Source organism: Canis lupus, chromosome 5 (genome assembly GCF_048164855.1).
Source record: "Canis lupus baileyi chromosome 5, mCanLup2.hap1, whole genome shotgun sequence".
Lineage (NCBI taxonomy): Eukaryota > Metazoa > Chordata > Mammalia > Carnivora > Canidae > Canis > Canis lupus.
Window position 1 is genome coordinate 59,664,891 of NC_132842.1, and position 20,905 is coordinate 59,685,795.

The following is a 20,905-nucleotide window of genomic DNA, read 5'->3' on the forward strand; positions in this document are numbered from 1 at the left end:
TGCTTCCAACATATTTATTACTATTTTTACAGACTCTTAAGTTCACTAATAACCCTGCCACACATACTGGTGTAACACAACGGGCCTGGGTTCCCGCCTCTAGCCAGGCTGAGTACCACTGCCCGGAGGCACTGGTCTCAGGTGAGGCAGCTTTTTAAGGGGTTCCCAGGTGCAGCATCTCAGGACGCCAGAGAGGAGAGGGGGTGTGAGGAACACCTGTGTGCACAAGCCCGTGCCGTGCCAGGGATGGGCTGCCATTTGTAATGGCTTCACACCCTGACTCCGATTTGGGAGCCCCAGAGAACACTCTAGGAAGGTTAAGACATGATCAAAGTATCCGTGAGATCATGATACAGATGTGCTGGGTTTCTGTGGCTCGAATGCTTGGAAGAGAGCCTCATTTTTCAGTCACCCAGCTGCAATGAAGAGAAGCATCAGGAGGCTTGGCCTAGCACTTGGAACTAAAGAAGTAGCCTGATTATAGGCTACAGCTGTAGCTGTATCAAGTGCTCTGTGGTTTCCAGGTGGCTGTCAGAGTGACTAAGGAGTCCTTCAGTGTTTTCCCATTAACACCCTGTTCCACGGACGGCACTTCATAGTTTTCAAAGCCCTTTCAATATATCTGTAGCTTTTCTTCTGGGCACTCTAGCTCACACGCTGTCCTGCTCACCGGCGCTGGTTTAGACCTGTCAGATTCTTGAGCTGATACAGGGAAGAAAACAATGATGAGGCCTTGTCCTGTCCCTAAGACTCCAATGGGAAAGATTGGGATTTTCAAGGTGGCAGGCACAGCTAAGACCCACACATCTGACACACCAGGGACCCAGGTGCCAGCGATGTTTTTTAACGAGGTGGGGGCGGGGGGGGTGCGCAGAAGAGGTAGGGAATTCAGGATCAGAGACTGGGGGTGAACCACTGCCAGTGTTATTAGTAGCTTTCTGGTTTTGACGCATGTTCTAAGGATTACAGGGCAGGAGTGGAACAGGAGGGCAGGCCTGAGCAAAGCAGTACTCACCGTCACTGCTGCACCCATAAGTCCTTGCACCAGTGCCTCTCCAGTGGACTTTACCTAGAAGAGTCAAGGTCAGGTTCTCTTAAGACCCCAACACAAGCTCAAAGGTGAAACAGGTAGGACAAATCAGGAGGGGCTCATGAGGACCCTGCGGACTGGAGGAAAAGCCTATGAACAGAACCAAAAATGGCCCAAGTGTGGCTCTCAGGGAAGGGCTGGTATGAGGAAGAGCCAGGCCAACTCCCAGGACTGGCCCTCAGGACTGTCCTTTGAGGCCAAAGTAGTGCAAGAGAACAGACAAGTGAGTAGCCATGGCCTAAGGAGGGTGGTGTGCCTAGTGAGGAGGCTTCCCAAAGGGCCAGCCCCAACTACCTGCTTGGCAGTGTGGCCCATGTTCATTGCGTCATTAATCCGGTTTTCCAGGAAGCGCCAAGTGTCCTCGAAGTCTGGGGACGAGTCCTGCATCATCACCAGCTCTGTCGTGTTGTAGATGCCAGCCAGCACGGCTCGGCGGGTGTACCAGTTAAACTGCAAAGGAACCCAGCCAGGAAGGTGAGTCACCACTACTGCTGTGGACTGTATCCCAAACCAGCGGCACACACGGGCTCTCTCCTGATCTCTTCTTTTCCCCCAAAGGTACCTTTGTTTCCCCCTGGATAATATTACTGTTCTCAAACTTGCTGGACATCAAAATTACCTGGGAGATTAAAATGCAAGCTCCTGGGCCTAACCTCTTAAGAGTTTAGAGCCCGGGGTCTGAAGTAGGTGCAAGGAATCTGGATGTCTGATAAGCATCCCAGGTGATTTTGCTATATCCAGTCCACTTTGAAACTGCTGGTGAAAAGACTAAGTCTGAGGTCACCTAAATGCTGGAGAGGCTCTATGGTTAGCCAGTTATGACCACACTGTGGTGTGCTCATCAGTCACATGAGGGCTGACACAGGACCATGGACAGAACAGAACACCTCCACCACTTCGGGCTGGCCCAGCAAACTGCTCTTTGGAGCACTAGCTCAGCTGCTTCATGTTTTATTCCTTTAATTTCTCAGCTTTCTAATTTCATTTTCTCACGAACTCTGGTGGTGGTATATTCCCACACGAGAGGAGCTTATTAAAGTCCTTTGTTAAAACTGTGGCAGGAGCATCTCTTTGCTCCTCAGCCTGGATTTCAAGTACCATCACATATTAATTTATTTTATGAAGGTATACTTTTATTTTTAAATTTCCTACCAGAAATACGATAGCATTAACAAGTCAGATTATTCGCTCGTGCCTGTTTAAAGGCTTACTGATCTCTTGGCAAAGCAGGCCAAAGTGGGCTGGGGGGAGGGAGTTTCCTTTTCAAAGCAATGGGTGGCTCCATGGCATTCTTTAAGTAGGCTTCATGCCCAGCACAGAACTCAACTCACGACCCTGAGATCAAGACCCAAGGTGAAATCAAGAGTGGGACACCTAACCAACTGAGCCATCCAGGCGACGCCCCCCCACCTAACCTTTTTAAAATCAGTCTAATGAAAGACACACTGAGAAAGACCACTGCAGAATTTGAATCTTAGGAGACCAAGGGGAAAATGCTTATAAAATAGCACCCCAGTCCCCTGGCCCTCTAAGGCTTGCATCACCACTAGAGGTCAAAGGGAAAAACTCCTGGTTTGTGGCCAGATTGCTAGCCCTTGAGTGAAGACCTGGCTCCCACTATGGCTTCTCGAGGGACCTTCCCCATGTCTAGCCTCTCCTTTCCAAGATGGGAATGGCACTGCAGGCCCCCCAAAGGGAACTGTGATCAAAGAACTTTCACAAACTTCCTAAAGAAATGTTTAACCCAAGCCTTTCCTGGTACCCTTTAAATTTGCAGAAAGCACTCACGTCAGTGGACTGGTCCCCAGCATAATGCCACATGTCATCCACCATACTGGTGATCAGGCTTAGGCTGGATGGGATATTGTGAGGGAGCATGAGGATGCTGAGGGCCTGAGGAGAGAATGACAGAAAAATAGCACACAAGGTGGATGGTGCCTCACCCCTCCATGGAATAAGAGGGCCTGCCCAAGTCTCCTGCTGACATCTACCATCCCCACCTGACTGCTGTGAGCTTCTGGCAGCTAACAGCCCTGGCTATAGCTGATAGGAGTCAGGGACAGATCCTACCCTGGGCTGGCCCACTCAGCTTCTCCAACCCCAGCATGTAGACTTGGGAAGGCAGGCAGCCGGAGGGTCTAGCCTGGTCTTTCTGACAGTACTGAGAGCAAGGATGGGGCAGGGCACTTTGTTCAGAAACAGGGAGGAAGTAGTAGAGATAGGAGGGTCAGGGGTGGTTTTTAGGTCCAAATCCCAGGCCATTCCCAGGGCCCAGCAGCTTTCCTGCCTTCAATGCCCCCCCAAGGCCTCACAATAAATTCCTCCCTGGTGTTTTGCTTAACTCAAGTTGGTTTCTGGTACATGAAACTAAAAATTCTTTATTCATGCAAGCAATGGCACAACCCAGGGATGCTGCCTTAGCAAACATCGACTCCTGAGAGGACAAGGTTTTGTCACTTTACCAACTCAAAAATCCATTGGCTGTGGCCTTTGGAAGCTGATCAGAGGCCCTGGATTGGCTGGGAAATTTTCTCTTAGTAAAGGAGCCCTGAAGAAAACGTGCTGAATCAGAAGGCAGCCAGGGCCCAATACACGTACTTCCACTGCTTTAACTGCAAGGTGGAATGAGTCAAGGCCAGAGGTCTGAAAATCAAGTGTGGCCAGCACAGGCAGGCAGTGGGGCTTAGCCCTCAGTGTACTCCCTCCACATGCAGCCTGACTGGCTGATACTACATGCTCAGTGGTATACCAGCTGGGTGGAGAACATGAGATGGTCTCTGCTGTGCTCTAATTCCTTTTTTTTCTTTTTTTTAAAAAAGGTTTTATTTATTCATGAGAGACAGAGAGAAGCAGAGACATAGGCAGAGGGAGAAGCAGGCTTCCCACAGGAGCCCGATGTGGGAATCGATCCCAGGATCACAACCTGAGCCAAAGGCAGATGCTCAACCACTGAGCCACCCAGGTGCCCATGTCCTCTCGTTCCTGATGTGCTCTGACTCCATTTTCTTAACTAAGAGAATGGCCCAAACTGTGACGTGCTTTGCAATAAAAAAGAGGAAGTTTCAGAAAAGGGGATAAAAAAAGCCCTCAGAACGAATACTCCAACTCTCAAGCATCCCACTGACAAGTGGCAAAGACCTCCCACTCCTCTGCCATCCAGAACATATCAGGCTTGTTAATGTTGAAGGCCAATAAAACCTTCTCATTTTCTAATCTCCTTCATGGATTCCTCCTCACCAAAGACCTAGTGGCACACTCGGGCTACTAGGTCCCAACACAGATGTGACCCAGTACTCAGACCACTCACATTTCTAGGCACTGAGCCCCAGATGGCTCAGTTACTTCCTATGGCACTCCCCAGCTCTAGTGCACTGAGAATCCCAGAATCCCCAGGTCTGTGCAGATTAGTGAGTTAACTTCTGAAGAATGTGCAAGGTCCTCTGAGTGCTAAGTGCTGAGAACTAAGAACGTGAATACATTGTTGCCCTGGGGCCTAGATAAGGACTCTGTACCCGGGGCCAGTGCTCAATGTACGGGATCAGCATTCTCAGTCTGGTTTCCACTGCATCCCTCAGGAACTGGTCTGTCTTCCTCTTCCTGGAAGAGGGAAAAGAAAACAGTGTGTCTCTGTGTCAAAGGCATGGGCTCAGTGCCCATGCTTACTTGGCTCTAGGGAGGAGGGTCCCACCAGCTCCTGATGTTGGCCTGTCAGAGACAGGCAGCTTTCCGGGCCCATCAAAGCAGCAGGGCTGCTCAATGCTCCTCTCTTTTGGCTCTGCTTGGACTGACCTCCCGGGGCAGCTGGTGGGGCCTCAGCCCCACCTGATCCTTAGTTGCCACCCTGAGCAATAATACCATAGGACTTACTCTGCCTGGCCCAGCTGGACCAGCTTCTGCTCCTCTTCAAGCACACGAGTGAGTCGAGCATTGCACTGGGTCACAAAATGCAGTATCAGTTCACTGCCATCATTCCCAAACATGCTGGCTGCTGCACTGGACAGACCCAGAGACTACAAAAGGAGACAGAAAACAAGAAATTGGTAGACAAATGTAGTAGACCTGTGCTGCCTGTTCCTCACTAGTGCCTCTTTTTCCAGTTACAGCAGCTTGATTTTTAATGGGGTATCCCTACTCTTCATTCCTGGTCCATGTGATTTGGGTGAGGCTGACCAGCTGTCCCTCCATACTCATCAAGCCCCTTGGTGTATTGGAGAGTGTGAGATCCAGGCTTGGATAACTGGAGTTCCCAGTGACTAGCGCAGGGATGTGCACATGACCAGGTCCAGGCCCTAAGAGGCTGCCTCTGGAATCCCACCAGTGCTGCTGGAAAAGAAGGGCTCTCTCTTTACTGGGGCTCCTGAACCCTTTTTAGTCCTGCCTGGGAAATCCCTGCTGAGAATGAAGCTCACAGAAAGGAAAGCAAAGCAGAGAAGATGGAGACACGATTCCCAGCAGCACAATCTAAGAACACTGTGCTGGAGCTACTTCCAAACTTTTCTGTTATTAAATGAGCCCAAACGTTCTCTTTCCTGCTTGAGCCAGTTTGAATTGAGCTCTGACACTCATATCCTAGAGTCCTACATGATATAAAAGAGGGGCTGGGTAGAGCAATCAGCTCTTCCTCACCAATTGACTTAACCTAAATCTCCTGGAAATTAAGCCTCTCAGTTGCTATATAAACCAACCAACCAACCATTTTTCTTAATGAGTTAAGAAGTGAACAAAGCCATGAAAATCCTTTACTATTCCCGATATATGGCAATCATTGAGCATCTCCTAGAGGCAGAACCCCAACAGCACCAGGGACAAAGGGCAGAGAAGGAACAAAAAACTTACAAACTCTAATCCCCACTGCTGGGAGTGGGAAAGTGCCTCTGTCTTGGTGGAAGTCCACAGTCTCTACAGAGAGCAATCTGGCAGGATTCACAGCAGATTTGCAGTGCATCAATACCAACAGGGACTGTATGCTTAACTGTGCCAGGCACTCTGCTAAGCACAGGACTCACATGATCTCACTGTGACCTTGTGGCAATTCCAGCTTTTTAGATGAGGGAACACTGCTCAGAGCTCTTCACCACTGGGCTATGCTGCTTCTACTATGTAGGCAACAAGACCCTCAAAAATATACACATTTGCTTGCCTGTCTCAGTGGGCAGAGTGTGCAACTCTTGAAATTGGGGTTGTGAATTTTTCTTTTTAAGATTTTATTTAATCATGACAGACACAGAGGCAGAGGGAGAAGCAGGCTCCATGCAGGGAGCCCTATGTGGGACTCAATCCTGGGACCACAGGATCACACCCTGAGCCAAAGGCAGATGCTCAACCCCTGAGCCACCCAGGCATCCCCGGGGCTGTGAATTTAAGCCCATGTTGAGTGTAGAGATTACTTAAATAAACAAATATTTAAATACACACACACACACACACACAAATACACGTATACTCTTTGGACCAGGTGATGAATTACTGTCAGCCCCAAAGTTGCCCTCCTCGTCTCAGCTTCATGACGTGGGGGCTGCAGCTCCACAAGCCACAATCCCAGCTCCATGTTAGGCTCTGCCAAGTGGGTGGTTGGAGGGAGAGCCGAAGGCTGGAGGAGGAGGAAGACTGCATATGGTCCCGTCTGCTAGAGGCTCCTGTGGGCATCTCCCCAGCCGCGCTTCACCACCTTCTTCACCAGGGCAGCAGCACTTCCCCTCTGTGGCTGTAGCTGAGCCTGGACTGTACCTTTCTCAGCACCTGCAGAACTGGTTCCAGCAAGCCACCACCTTCCTCCCTGCCCCCAGAGGTTGGGTGCCAGCCCAAGGGACCCTCTCTCTGAACTTAAGAGACAGCAGTGCCAGCTGAGTAGCATCTCCTCCTCAGAGGTTTGAGTTTGGCCTCCAAAGGGGCTATCCTTCAAGCTTCTCATTTTAACAAGTCCACTTTTTCCCTCTGTCCCTCTAGCCCTGGAGATGGGAGCCACTTTCCGGGGCGGCAGCCTCCCTAACATCCTAGAGGGTTCTTTTTATGCTGTCAGTGAGCTGGTTACCAACTTTACACCTACCTCACCATTCTTTGTATTAAATTCTCTCTATCTGAATAACTGGTGTGGTTTCTGTCCCCTGACTGAAACGCTCCCCAAAATAGCAACTCCACTTCTCCAAATGCACTTATAATGTTGTATAAATTGGTTTAGAATACTAAATAATGGGAACAACCCAAATGTTTATCAGTTGAAGTCAAGTAAATACAATGGGAATTATGTAACCACTATGAATAAAGACAGAGTGAAAAAGACCAGTTTCCCACAGAATTCTGTGTAAGAGTTCTCCCAACATCCTGCTACATTTCTGTCCTCTACTTGTTCTACCACTTCCTACAATGATTCTTTCCAACATTCTGTGCCACCCTCAAACCTTTGTCTCCTCCTACTCTCTCCTAACTTAAGATTCATGAGACAGCCACACCTACTTCACAGAGAACAGGAGCTATCCCCCAGGAACTCCCTTAATATTCTAGAAACTAAACCTGCAGCTGTCTTCTCCATCATCCCTAATACATCTAAGACCTGTCCTCCCACTTGTGTTCTTGATCTTCTAATTCTTGCCTTCAAGGGGTTTTGGACTTTTGATTTTGCCACTTTCTCTTGTACTTGTACCTCACCCTTGTTTCTGCATTCTTCTGGCTAGTGTTTAAACATGCTCAACCTTCCATCCTATTTCTCCTGCAAGCTTAGGATGGCAGAAGTGAATGCTCTTTGTTCTCACAGAGCTCTCGCAGGACAGTATCCAGCTATGCTTAATTCTGTACACTGTGGCCTCAATATGAGCCTAGGGTTAATCTAAAGCAGCCATCTATTCCAACACAGAAGGAAAGTCCTGAGAAAAATAAAGTGTTGGTCTCCTAAGTAGTGCCTTCTTGAGTGTTTTCAAACACCAGATTTCATCAATTCTAAGATGCACCCATTTTATCATTTTATTTCTTAAGATTTTTATTTTGAAATAATCTTGACACTCAGTGTGGGATTCAAATTCACAGCTCTAAGATCAAGAGTCACGTGCTCTACCAACTGAGCCAACCAGGTGCCACATTTTAAAATTATTATTATTATTATTTTTTTTTTTTTTTTTTTTACCACCCCCATCCACCCCAGGGCGCCGGTCCTGCCGTGCCGTCCCAGGGCCGGGGGCCTAAAATTATTTTTAAAGATTTATTTATTTGGGGGTGGGTGGAGGGAGCAAAGGGAGAGGGAGAGAATCTCAAGTGGACTCCTGGCACAGCAGGGAGACCAACTCAGGGTTCAACCTCATAACCCCAAGACCATGACCTAAGCTGAAACCAAGAGTCAGGTGCTTACTTGACTGAGCCACCTAGGGGCCCCCCAGTTTTTCAATTTAAACAATCAGTGTGAATTATGCAATTGACAATGTGTCCTAATTTATTAGGTAGCATTTTTTCTTTCTTAGTGATGCATAAAATGGTGCATCTTCAAGCACTGTTGTCTTAAGAGTCAATGAAATGTGATAGTTGTGATCATCGGCAATGCCTGCCTAATGGGCTGCCTTTAGAACCTAGCTCACGAGAACCAAGTCCCTGGTATAATCTTTCCATACTAAAAGAAAGCCATTTCACTCTGAGGAAAAAACAACCTCCCCCCACAAAATCCTATGGAAGTGAGAGGCTCTAAGTTGGGCCAGAAGAAAGCATGAGGCCCTCTGCTCTGGATGGTGTGACTCCCTCCTGGCCAATCCTGGTCAGGCTGGCCCACCTTGTCCTATACATACCTGGGCTCCTTCTGCAATTGCCTCTGCTGTCCACCCGTGGGCAGGCACGAAATCCAGGGCTGCGGTCAGGATGCGGTGCTGCAACTGCTCCTCACTCTCATGGTCCTCTTCCTCCTCACCGCCCTGATCTGTGTACCTGAAACCCACACAGAACAGAGAAATGGTGATGGAGCCCAACACACCTCAACTCACTGACTGCTGCCTGACAGGCAAAAGGTGCCTGACCGGAACCCAGAGACTCTGTGCTTTCTCTGAGCACACACTGGGAAGACATTTACTTTTGTGGCAGTATTGATATTTCCATGGTGACAGAATAAAAATTATATTATCTTTCTCCTCTCCTATAGTCATGGGGAGAGGGATCCAGTGAGTGAGGAGGCCATGTCATTTGAAGGCAAATGCTCCCACAGTACCCTGGATTTCTCTGTTTATAGCCCTTAGCGCACTTTATCTGTATTTGTGCTAAATGATAACTCCGTGAGCAGAGACAATGCTTCTAGTATTCACAGGGCTGGCACAAAGTAGTTCCTCAAAACATATTTACTGAATTGAATTGAAAAGTACTTTAATTAGGAGACCAGAAAAATGACAGGAACACCCTAATATCAGAGGTAGAGGAACTTCTCAGTGGCAGGATTAAGAAGAAAAGATATCTAATGGAAATGTAAATATTATCACCTTCCGAGAGGGCAATTTGGCCCCACTTATGTAATAAAATGTTAAATCTGCACATCCTTTTATTAGGTGCTCCCACTGCTGAGAGATAATGACATCATTTTTTATAGCAGTGAAGGAAATCTATTAATTAATAAATTCATCAATAGGGCATCAATAGGGCAGCCCTATTCATCAATAAGGTGGCTCAGCAGTTTAGCGCTGCCTTCAGCCCAGGGCGTGATCCTGGAGACCCAGGATCAAGTTCCACATTGGGCTCCCTGCATGGAGCCTGCTTCTCCCTCTGCCTGTGTCTCTGCCTCTCTCTCTGTCTTTCATGAATAAATAAATAAAATCTTTTTTTTTAATAAAATATTTTTAAAAAATAAATAAACAAATTCATCAATAAAAAATAGGTTAAGTAAATTTTAATACTGCCCTTTACTGGAATATTATGCAACCATTAAAATCATATAGAATGAGAAAACATTAAAAATGTGCTATTGAGTGAAAAAGTTTCTGGAATAGCATGTTTAATAGGTGGTATAATTAATCACTAATTATATATAGACTTATGCATGTAACATACTTAGAAAAACATCTAAAAGGATATTCACGAAAATGTTAGTTATTTCTGGGTTTGTGATTTCTGGTCATCTCTGCTTTATTTTTCTGAACTTCTTTGTATTGTTTATTTTAGAGTGGACAGGTACAATTTTCAAAAAAACTCATAGGTAAAAAAAAAACAAAAAAAAACCATAGGTTCTGTTCACAGATGGCCCTGAAAATGATTGAAGGTGAAAATGGGGATAAAGAGGAGAGAGGAAGGAGAGGAAGGCCAGACATACCCAAGCATGCAAAATGGCCAGAAACAGATGGGCTTGGGGCTCTGGTGCATACCTGGGAGGTGAACGAGAAGATTCTGGATTGGGTTCTTCTGCCTCATGTGTTTCGGACTGTTGCTGAGAAAAAGATTGGGAAGGCTGTTGTTTCTGCTCATCTGAAGACTTTAGCTGCATAGTGGAAGCATGGAAGGCACGTGACACCACAGCTGACTGGCAACGGGACACTGAAACAAAAACTGGGCTGTCAGTCAGGGACACTTACCAGAGAAGACTCTTTGAAACCTTGAATGGTGCGAGAGATGGGGGAAGAGTCTACTCCAGAACCACTTATCCAAGTGTTGGTCCCAGACAAAAATTTGGGGTAAATTGGCAACCTTGCGACATGATGTGGTGGCAAAAGCAGGAGCCAGGTAACAGAAGACCTGGCTTCTGGGCCTGCTGCTATCACTTGCTAACTATGTTAGGACAAACCACTTCACCCCAACAAGCATGATTTTAAAATATGCAAATCAAGAGTAATAATCTGTTTGCTCAACCGGGGTGCTGTGAAGCCCAATCAAAAAGTGAAAGCGAAAATGTTACATATTTATATCATAGCAAGAGCACTGGACTAGAAATTAGAAAGTCTGTGAGTACTAACTCCCACAATGTTTATACCTTCATACAGATCACTAATCTGTTTTCTCATTGGCAATACCTGCAACACCCCCGTTTACTAGAGAAAGGGATTTGGAAAGTACGGGCTCGTACTACTTTTTTCCTTTCCCAACATTTTATTACAAAAAATTTTTTAAGTAGGCTCCATGCTGGGTGTAGAGCTCAGCACAGGGCTTGAACTCACGACCCTGAGATCAAGACCTGAGCTGAGATCAGGAGTTGGATGCTTAACCGACTGAGCCACCCAGGTGCCCCTATTACAAAAAATCTCATACAAGTTGAAAGAACTATGGCATGAACACCTGTATATCCACCACCTAGATTCTACAGATCTACCACACTCTTCATTCATCAATCCAGCTTTTTAAAATCTTTTAACCCAGCTTATTTTTGATGGATCTGTTGCAGACCTCAGTATTCTTCAGCTCCACACATTCTGGCATACCATGCATTCATGCATACCATGAACCAGAGTTTCACATTTATTTACTGTTCTTTTATTGAGGTGACAGTTATATACAATGAAATGCACAAATCTTAAATGTGCCAATTCTGACATCTGACAAAGGTATAAACTTGTGTAACCTGAACCCTTAGCTAGAGTGTACTGTAGCCCCAAAAAGTTCCCTCATGCTCTTTCCCAGTCATCCCCCACTTACACTGTTCAGAAGTTTTCATCCTAGTTTAACCTGTCCTAGAATTTCATCTACATGGATTCCTATAGTATATCCTTTTCGTGTAAAACTTGTTTTTGCAGTCTTTTTTAGACAGATTCCTATTTTTGTGGAAATTAACTTATTTTTTATTGCTGAGTAGTATTCCATCAAGAAACACGATTGTGCTGATGAATACCTGGGCTTTCTCAGCCTTACCTATCACGAATAGTTACTATCAATGTACTTCTACAAACCTTTCCATGGACGCATGTTTGGATTTCTCTCTCTCTCTCTCTTTAAATATTTTATTTATTCATGAGAGGCAGAAAGAGAGGCAGAGACACAGGGAGAGGGAGAAGCAGGCTCCCTGCAGAGACCCTGATGTGGAACTCGATCCCGGGATTCCGGGATCACAACCTAAGCCAAAGGCAGACACTCAACGTCCCTGCTTTCATTTCTCTTGGGTGAATACCTAGGAGTGGCTCTGGTCATAGGAGTGGTCATAGGCATTACTTTAACTAAACATAGTTAATTTGGACTTTTGTATAAAAACAACAAAAGGACACTCATTTTTTTAAAAAATCTACCAACTAACCCAGGAAACAATGATTTTAAGAGACGCCTAATAGGGGGTGCCTGGGTGGCTCAGTCAGTGGAGTGTCTGCCTTCACTTCTGGTCATGATCTAACAGTCCTGGGATCCAGCCCTGGTGAGGCTCCCTGCTTCTCCCTGTGCCCCTGATTATGCTCACTCACTCTCTCTCTCTCATAAACGGGTAATATCTTAAAAACAAATAAAAAACTTAGAACAGTACTGTAAAAACATCAATATTTTAGTATTTATTAAAAAAAAATGTAACAAAATACTCCTAAAACTTTGAAAAGGATGGGAGAGGTCCCAAAGCATCAGTGTGGAACCACTGAAGGTCGCATGATTTCTTATGGAATACAGGAAATTATTTATTATTTCATTACTTATGCATTTAAGTTAATGCGTCAGTGTGTTCATTCTACTCATAGAAGGGGACGCTGGTTTTCCACTTAAGAGTAGCAGTATACAGTAACCTCTTGTAAAGCAAACATCTATAGTTTTAAGAACTCGGATGTACAAACGAAAACTCGGATTGTGTTGTGGAAAAGGTGGTACGGTATCAGAGAATTCTTGAAGCGGTGAAGAAACGACTGACTTAGGAAACCATGAACTAGGAGCTCCCTGCGGCCGCTTCCACCTCCGTCGCCTGGGGCCCTGCGCGGGGACTCGGCAATGGAGTTATTCCAAGGCTGGGTGCGAGCCCTCCCGTCTGCAACTGCCCCGCTGCGTGACCCTGGGCACCCACAGCCCTCTCCGGGCCTCCGTTAACTCCGCTAAATGGGGGTGACAAGCCCTGCTCCGCTACTCTTTGCCCTTCACGGCTCGAGGATGGGGGCAGACAGAAATCGAGCCCAGGACGCCGGCTGCTCCACGCCGATGCCCTTCACGTCACCTTGCTGGCCGGCCGCCACGACGGCCTCTTCCGCCCCGCACCCTGCCCCGTCCGCTTCGTGCCCCCACACTCCTCCTCCCCGCTCCCCCGCTCGGCCGCCCCCTCACCGGGCAGGCACCGTAGCTGCAGGAGCCTCCAGCCCGCCCGGCCGAGGGCGCCGGACAAGGCCGCCGCCATCTTGAAAGCGGGCACGCAGCCGACGGCGACGCGACGGACAGACCCAGGAGGTCGGCCAGGCCACTTCCGCCCTGCCGGCGCTCCCGCAGCCTCCTCTTCTCGCGAGAGCCGCGAGGTGCGAAGCCGGCGGCCGCGGAGAGGCCGGGAGCGAGCCCGGGAGGCAGGTGAGCGCTGTGTGAGGCCCGGGAGCCCGGCCTGCCCCACCGTCCCCTTCCGGCCCACCTTTGTCCCTAGAGCCTCCTGTTTGCAGTTCCCAGCCCTGTCCCCCGCGTTCCTGGGGCGCACGACGGGCTTTTGCCGGGAGAAGTCGGTGTGCGGCACCGGCCGGCCCTGCCTGTGCGGGCCCTTCCCGGCTGCCTGTCTCCCGCGCTGCCGGCGCCGGGCGCGCAGGGCCTTGAGCCGCGGCCGGGGACCGGGGCTGGGGGCGGGGACCCGCCTTGCGGATGCCCAGCCGCCGTGACCTTGCGCCTCACGCCTCGTCTCAGATACTGGGGGAACCTGACCCCCCGGGTTGTAATTTAGAGCCAGTGACTTGCCAGAACCAACAAAGTGTGGAGTTGCTGTGAATATCAGTAATTTAGCCAGGTTGAACGATTCATGGATCGGGCAGCGTCCCCAGTAGAGAGAAGCTCCAAAGAGCTCCACGAGAAGAAAGGTTTTTTAAAAAAGCGGGGGGGGGGGGAGGGGGGGGGCTGGTGAGACAAGGAAGTCCTAAAGGGGAGAAGAGGATTATTTCGGGCAAGGTCACCGTCCTTTGGGGGACAGACGAGGTCCGTTAGGCAGAATACCTTACTAATACTGAGCAGAGGATTCCAGACTGACCCCTTAAGAGTACATTCCTGGAGACGGTTGAAACTGCAGGTAGGTTAGGTATTAGTTTTGGTTTGGTGATGATGCGGGCTTAGCATAAGTGATTCCATTTGGGGCCTGTTTTCTTTTTAACAGTTTAATTGAAAATTTCCCAAACTTGCCAGATCGAAAGAACCATTTAGCATGCTCTTTATAAAATATATATATGTTTATTAGATAGCGTAGCGGCGTGGTGAGGGGGCAGAAGGGGAGGGTGAGCGTGGAGCCAGCTAGGGGGCATGGAGGGGCTCTATCTTAGGATCCTGAGATCAGCACCTGACCCAAAGTTAGACGCTTAACTGACTGAGCCACCCAGGTGTCCACTGCCCCCATCTAGGATGTTTATTAATAAATTGGATACCCTGGTCCTTCTCCTGGAGAGTTGATTTAGTACATCTGGATGAAGTCCAGGAATCTTTTTTTTTTTTTTTTTTTAAGTCCAGGAATCTTATTTTAACAAGGCCCCTACATGATTTGTAGGACCTGAAGTTTGGGAAGGAAAAGGTTGGTGGCCTTCATTCTTACATTGAGTGCCAATCTCTGAGTGACTCAGGGAGGTCATGGACTATAGGCACTCAACTGACGTGTAAATGCAGAGTGCCTCATTGCTATCTGGCATCAGGGAAGGCTTCATATTAATAGGGAGAACTGAAGGATTTGGGGATTAGGGATAACTGGTGACAGGAGCTAAGCATGTCATTCTGTAAAGTTTATGTTTGCAGCTAGACTCTTGTCTGTATCTGTTTTGCACAACCCTTATAACTCAAGTCTTTTTAAAACATCTTGCCCACCCCTGCCTCTATGTGGGGGAAGCCCTCCTAACCCAAATGTTAAAATTCCAGATGCACATCTATAGATTCATTAAAACACTACTGATCTGTCCATAAGGCTTTGTTTTCAGAGTTCTGTCCACCCATCTTCAAATGAGCCTTGGAAATTCTAGCACTGGGGATTCCTTCCTGAAACCCTCAATTCTTGACATACCTGGAAACAGTCTTCCATTTCTTCTTTTCTTTTCTTTTCTTTTCTTTTCTTTTCTTTTCTTTTCTTTTCTTTTCTTTTCTTTCTTTTCTTTTCTTTTCTTTTCTTTTCTTTCTTTTCTTTCTTGTTTCCTTGCTAATGATCACCTTTTTTTTTTTTCCTATGTGTGCTTCAGTCAGTTCATTAAATTTAAAGTTTTCCTTTCTGATGACTTTCAGTATTCTCAGAATTTTTTATGTACCTGACTTAAAAGGACTTAATCCTTGGTTTGAACTGATACCTGAACTTCAGTCTTTTTTTTTTTTCTTTTGGCCCCCTTCATCCATAAGACGAGCCAAATGCCTCAAGATTGGGTACCTTAGAAATACATGAATCTCCAGAAGATACTCGTAGATATCTGCTTTCCCTGCCTGCTAGTAGCATTTTAGAAGAGCCATGGACACATGTATACAGCAGTGAGCGCTAGAGAGGTGCTTAACATTTAAGGCCCATGACATGACAATGACTGGCCCATGACGTGACAATGACTTCTTCAACTCCACCTCTACCTCTTTTTATTTTTTTTTAATATTTTATTTATTTATTCATGAGAGAGACACAGAGAGAGAGAGAGAGAGAGAGAGGCACAGACACAGGCAGAGGGAGAAGCAGGCTCCATGCAGGGAGCCTGATGTGGGACTTGATCCGGGGTCTCCAGGATCACACCCTGGGCTGAAGGCGGTGCTAAACTGCTGAGCCACCCGGGCTGCCCCCTCCACCTCTTTTTAGGTATGCAACCAGGCTCTTGAGTCACCTCAGGCACCAGACATTTTTTTCTTACAGTTTTTAAAAAAGAAAGATTGCTAAAAGCAGAAAACTCAGATGATGGAAAGTACCATCCTTTGGCTTTTAGATACTTAGAAGAACATTGTCTCCCACTTTATTGGGAAAATGCTAACAGAGTGGTGGCTATGTCTGTGTTTTGAGGATTAATGTTTAATAAATACATTTATGAGCTCCCTCTTTCCATAGAAGATTAGTTTGGGGAGATATGGAACACAAAGTATTTTACGTCCTTCTAATGTACTGATACACACCCATTGGAGTAGTATTGAAGATGTCATAAAGTGCAGCTTTTATACTGTGTAATTCTAACAATGTAAAAGAAGCATCGCGTCTCCCTAGGGAGTCTTCCCAGCAGGGATGGCTGAGGAGAAAGAATAGGTTTTATGGGGACTCTTTGAAGCAAAGGCAAATAAACTGGCCACCAAGATATAAAAATTCTCTGAAAACATTATTTCACTGAGCTCTGTGTGTCACGCCCTGCTGAGTGCTTTGCATATTTTTATCTTCTTATTTACTTCTTACAGCAGCCTTGTGAAATATGAGATTATTATTCCTACCTTATTGGTAAGAAATGAGAGAGCTAATAACTGGACCCATGATCATGTAGTTAATAAGTAGACAATCCAATGGTAGAAGCCCAGTTCATCGTATTCAAAACCTATAAAACTGTCTCTGTTAAGCAGAGGTCTAGAGGTTTTGCTGGAAAGATCTAGACACCTGGCTTTTTGTTTTTCTCTGCCTAACAAGTAACCTTTTGCCTGTTCTTTCTTTCATGATGGTTTTTCTGTGAGTACAGTGCAAAGTTATAGTTGGTGGTGGTGGGCAGGGAGCTTGTCCCTTTTGTTTTCCCAGGAGAGAACCTGTGTCAACATCATTCTAGAAATAGGTCCTTTATTTCTTATGACTTAATGCCCAGCAATCCCTATTCCTGTCTTCCCTGGTTGGTATTTATTTATTTATTTATTTCCCCACCCGCCCACCCACCCACCCCCACTGGGATACCCCTGGCTGATTCTTCAATGAAACATTGATCCCAAGTCGCTTACCTTAAAGATTTACAGGAGTTCTTCCTCAACATCAAGTGACAGTTAAAAGCTTAAAAGTGTCAGTTCTTGAGTGTGTGCTTTTTAAGGATTTAAAGACAATTCGGTGATTAAGGAATCCTGCTTATCTGATAACACATGGCATCCTTTTACTGGGGCTTGCAGTCAGGTCAATATAATGAAGAACGGGCATTCCACATGGAAGCAAACAGGTAAAGGCATGATTAAAGCAAAAATGTGGAGGTTTTTCATAGAACAAGGAGGGCTTCGCTTTGGAGAGGTGGGAGATACAGACGGAGCCAGATCATGGAGGACCTGATTCCAGAAGAAAGTGTTTTGGTTTCGCACTAGAAAGTAAACTTTAGGAAATGAATGACAAAATCAAAATACTGTGGTATTTAAGAGTGACTGGCTAACTTGGCCATGTTTTGTAGGCAGAAAAGCAAATCATTTGAACTGAATATTTTTGAAGAAGGAAGGGTGTAACGGACAAGGCCTAAATTCAGTCTCAGAGTGTCTGTGGTGGTGTAATTGTGACTGAGTTAGCAACTTCTACAGAAGACAGAGGTGTTCAGCACAACCCTGGTCCATGCTTGGCCTGTCTACTGTGGCGTCTGCATTTATGCCATTATTAGAGCTATTTTAAGATGGGAACTTGATGGCATTAATGTTGAAGAAAGAAAGGAGGAGCTGAGTAGAATGCCATCGCCTGACCTAATTGCTTCATGAGCACATTCTATACTCCTGTCCATATCAAGTGGAAGGGAAAGCTGACCCATGGTGGTGGGGGGAATCTCCATAGATTAAAAGTGTGGGCTTTATAGTCCCATGGATTTGGATTCATGTTCCAGGTCTTCCCACATTTAGTAGTTGTGTGACCTGGCAAAGTCAATGGCTTCAATTTTTCTGCCTATAAAATGGGAATAATACAGAGTTTAGGGTTGTATGAGGTTCAGTTGGGATAATGTATATAAGGTCCTTTGAACAGCCTGGGCAATCGTAAATGTGAAAGAAAGACATGTTAGGTACTATTGATCATTGCAGATTCAATAGGATTGAATTTTCTTATTTTCATGAAAGAGAAAATCTCATTATTTTCCAAATGTAAATATGTTGTCTCTTTAAAAAAAAAAAAAAATTAAGCTTGTGGTGGCATTAGGTCTGCCATTTTATTTGCCTTCTTTGCTGAGTCATACTTTTGCCTAATTAACGTCCTGTGTGTTTCATATTCCTTCCATTCAAGCTGAGTTGTCCCAAATCAAAAGAGAAATACTCTTTCTGCCTTCAACTTGTATACTTGACTGCCAAGGCAGGACTCCCATCCAGGAAGCAACCTGCATTGTTGGGGAATGTTGGGGTTAAGAATCCTTGAGGTAACAGGTTCATTATTTTAGTCTCTGTAGCATCCACAGGAAGATACTCTAGTGTGGTCAGCATGCCGTGGTGGGAGGTCGGAATTAGGTGGTGATTCTAATTGTATTTGCTGGTACCTCATAGATTAAATTGTGCTTTATCTCTGCTCAGTCGTGACTCTCCTTTGGTCCATGGGTTTTAGGTCCATCAGCATGGCAGGAATGGCAGATTATGGGATCTCAGCTGGCCAGTTTGTGGCCGTGGTCTGGGATCAGTCATCCCCCCTGGAGGCTCTGAAAGATCTGGTCGACAAGCTTCAAAAGTTAACAGGTGATGAGGGCCAAGTGTCTGTGGAAAACATCAACCAGCTGTTGAAATGTAAGTACCTACCCATTGTCTTTACAGGGCTGCAGAGGGTTGATGGGGGTGCTGCGTTTATGCAGTTCCTTCGCATCTGAGTTTTTGTTCTGAGTGGCACACGATGGCAGTGGGGGGGGGTCACTCTGTTTTTCAGTTGAGATACAGTGGACTTAAAAGAGTGTAGTTGATTTTTATAAGTATGTTGTTATTAGATATCCTGCATTTTTTAAAAAGCTTACTCTTCAGCCAGCTTCCTTTTTACTTCTTTTCCTGGACATATAAAAGGATATGAAATTAATAAGACCAAGGGAGAATAGTGGCTTCTTTGCCCCTCTTGCTAGTAATGGTATAATAACATTTGCCAGATAGGTAGCTGTTCATTCTTCCAGGGCCAAGCCTGGAGCCTCTGCAGGACCTTGGGGGGCTGGGCAGATTGCGTCAGGGGCCCAGGTTATTGCTGATCAGAACCTTCCTTCTTTTCAGCTGCTCACAAAGAATCTAGCTTTGATATTATTTTGTCGGGTGTAATTCCTGGAAGCACCACTCTGCACAGCACTGAGATTTTGGCTGAGATGGCCCGGATCCTGCGGCCTGGTGGATGTCTTTTTCTGAGAGAGCCAGTAGAGACAGCTGTAGGTAAGGAAATTTTTATTTGGAAGACTAGAATTTAACAACGTTAAATATTTAGGTACATTTGCTGCATCTCTCTGAGCGGGAGCTGTCATTAGGAGATCCTTCTCCTTGGTTATAAAAATCTGAAGCAGTGCATCTCACGGAACTATGATCTTTGACCCAATAGGAGGAAAATGTCTACCTGAAAATGGCTGGGTCTGTCAACAGGTTGAATGGTTAAACTGTGGTACATGCATACCACGGGAAACTCTAGCAATAAAAAGGAATAAACCACTCACTTGTGCAACAATTTGGATGAATCTCAAGGGAATCTTGCCGTGCCGAGTGGAAAACAGCCAATCCCAAAAGGATGCATGCTATGTGATTCTATTCCTGTAACATTCTTGGAATAACAAAGTTCTAGGGATGGGGACCAGACTGATGACTACTAGGTGCTAGGAGTGAGAGGCAGAGGATATGTGAGCCTGGAAAGGGGTCTCAGGAGGGCTCCTTGTGACTGTGGAAGTGCTCACATGAAGCTGTGAGCATGGTAAGATTGCACAGAGCTGTGCACACCCAGACAAGTGCATGCAAAACTGGTGAGATCTGGGGAGCTCTGTGGACCCTGAGTGATAACTTCCCAGTCTTCTAGTGTGCGGTACTTGTGTATGTTCCCATGGGGGAAACAAGGAGAAGCATCCTTTTTTTTTTTTTTTTTAAATCTTCCTATGCATCTATAGTTATTTCAGAATAAAAAGTTAGAAAATAATGACTGGAAGTCTGGGAGTGATGAGTCGTAATTATTGACTCATATGAAACTAATGATAGGACCCAGGAAATAAAAACCTCTCTTTTTTTTGCTCAGTGATGAAGCTGTCACTTCTGAATTTGTTCCGTTTTCCATCAGTATGTGATGACTCAATTTGTAAATGCAACCAGAGAACGAAAGTATTTTGAAATATGTAAAAGCATTTAGTGGGAATAGAAACTTGTGACGGACACGGCATATGCCAGTGTTCTTTGTTGGAAGTGTAGACCACGGGAAGCTGCAGTGTCTCTCTTGTAGGAACTGCGCAGAGAGTATACTTGTGTGCTTTCTGAGTCCTCAGCCTCCTTTTCACTCAGTGTCCAGAAACCCCAGAAAGTTTCTTCCAAGAAGCCAGGAGAGACAGGACAATAACAATAGAATTATTCTCTGACACTTAAGGGAGTAGGTAAGCACGTACTGAACAACCAGAAGGATTTGTCAAATTAAAATACTGTCACGATCACTTTTATTGCCAGCTGACGCAAATAGGATCCTTTTTGATTTTTCCTGTTTTGGCCCATGAAGCTGCTAATCGGGGTTTTCCTCTTGGCAGTTAACAACAGCAAAGTGAGGACAACATCTAAGCTGTGTTCGGCCCTGACTCTTTCTGGTCTCGTGGAAGTGAAAGAGGTATGTTAGTAGACCACCTCCTTTGCTGGGAACTGAGACCTTGGGTGACCACACCCAGGATCTCTGTCCATAGATCTGGGGAGAATGAGGGAGTAACAGCATGGAAAATGAGGGGT

At 46.1% G+C, this 20,905-nt stretch overlaps 2 protein-coding genes across 4 annotated transcripts in view; one reads left to right on the forward strand and one right to left on the reverse strand.

Moving 5' to 3' along the window:
* On the reverse strand, window positions 1–13,554 carry COQ9 (coenzyme Q9). Its single transcript, XM_072826966.1, has 9 exons — window positions 13,259–13,554; window positions 10,411–10,579; window positions 8,857–8,992; window positions 4,958–5,100; window positions 4,603–4,687; window positions 2,879–2,983; window positions 1,385–1,540; window positions 1,016–1,069; window positions 1–702 (listed from the first exon to the last, which is right to left on the reverse strand). Exons 1-9 carry the CDS (start codon window positions 13,326–13,328, stop codon window positions 667–669), a joined length of 954 nt encoding a protein of 317 aa, XP_072683067.1. The 5' UTR covers window positions 13,329–13,554; the 3' UTR covers window positions 1–666.
* Window positions 13,336–20,905, forward strand: part of CIAPIN1 (cytokine induced apoptosis inhibitor 1) — a 15,228-nt gene continuing 7,658 nt past the window's right edge. Inside the window, exons 1-4 of one of the 3 annotated variants that reach the window (XM_072826969.1) lie at window positions 13,336–13,492; window positions 18,582–18,757; window positions 19,223–19,375; window positions 20,713–20,789. In XM_072826969.1, coding sequence (XP_072683070.1) covers window positions 18,592–18,757; window positions 19,223–19,375; window positions 20,713–20,789 — 396 coding nt within the window. In that variant the 5' untranslated portion in view covers window positions 13,336–13,492; window positions 18,582–18,591. Of the gene's footprint in view, window positions 13,493–14,050; window positions 14,190–18,374; window positions 18,400–18,581; window positions 18,758–19,222; window positions 19,376–20,712; window positions 20,790–20,905 lie in introns of those variants that run through there. The other 2 variants (XM_072826967.1, XM_072826968.1) reach the window with 2 other exon arrangements.

Bases quoted from the DNA above. Each gene is read 5' to 3' on its own strand.
- COQ9 (XM_072826966.1), bottom strand. From the start codon at position 13,328: ATGGCGGCGGCCTTGTCCGGCGCCCTCGGCCGGGCGGGCTGGAGGCTC. The intron at 5,101-8,856 runs GTATGTATAGGA...CTCCTTTTGTAG, and splicing joins CAATTGCAGAAGGAGCCCAG to TCTCTGGGTCTGTCCAGTGC. The intron at 703-1,015 runs GTGAGTACTGCT...TCCCTGTATCAG, and splicing joins TTATGGGTGCAGCAGTGACG to CTCAAGAATCTGACAGGTCT.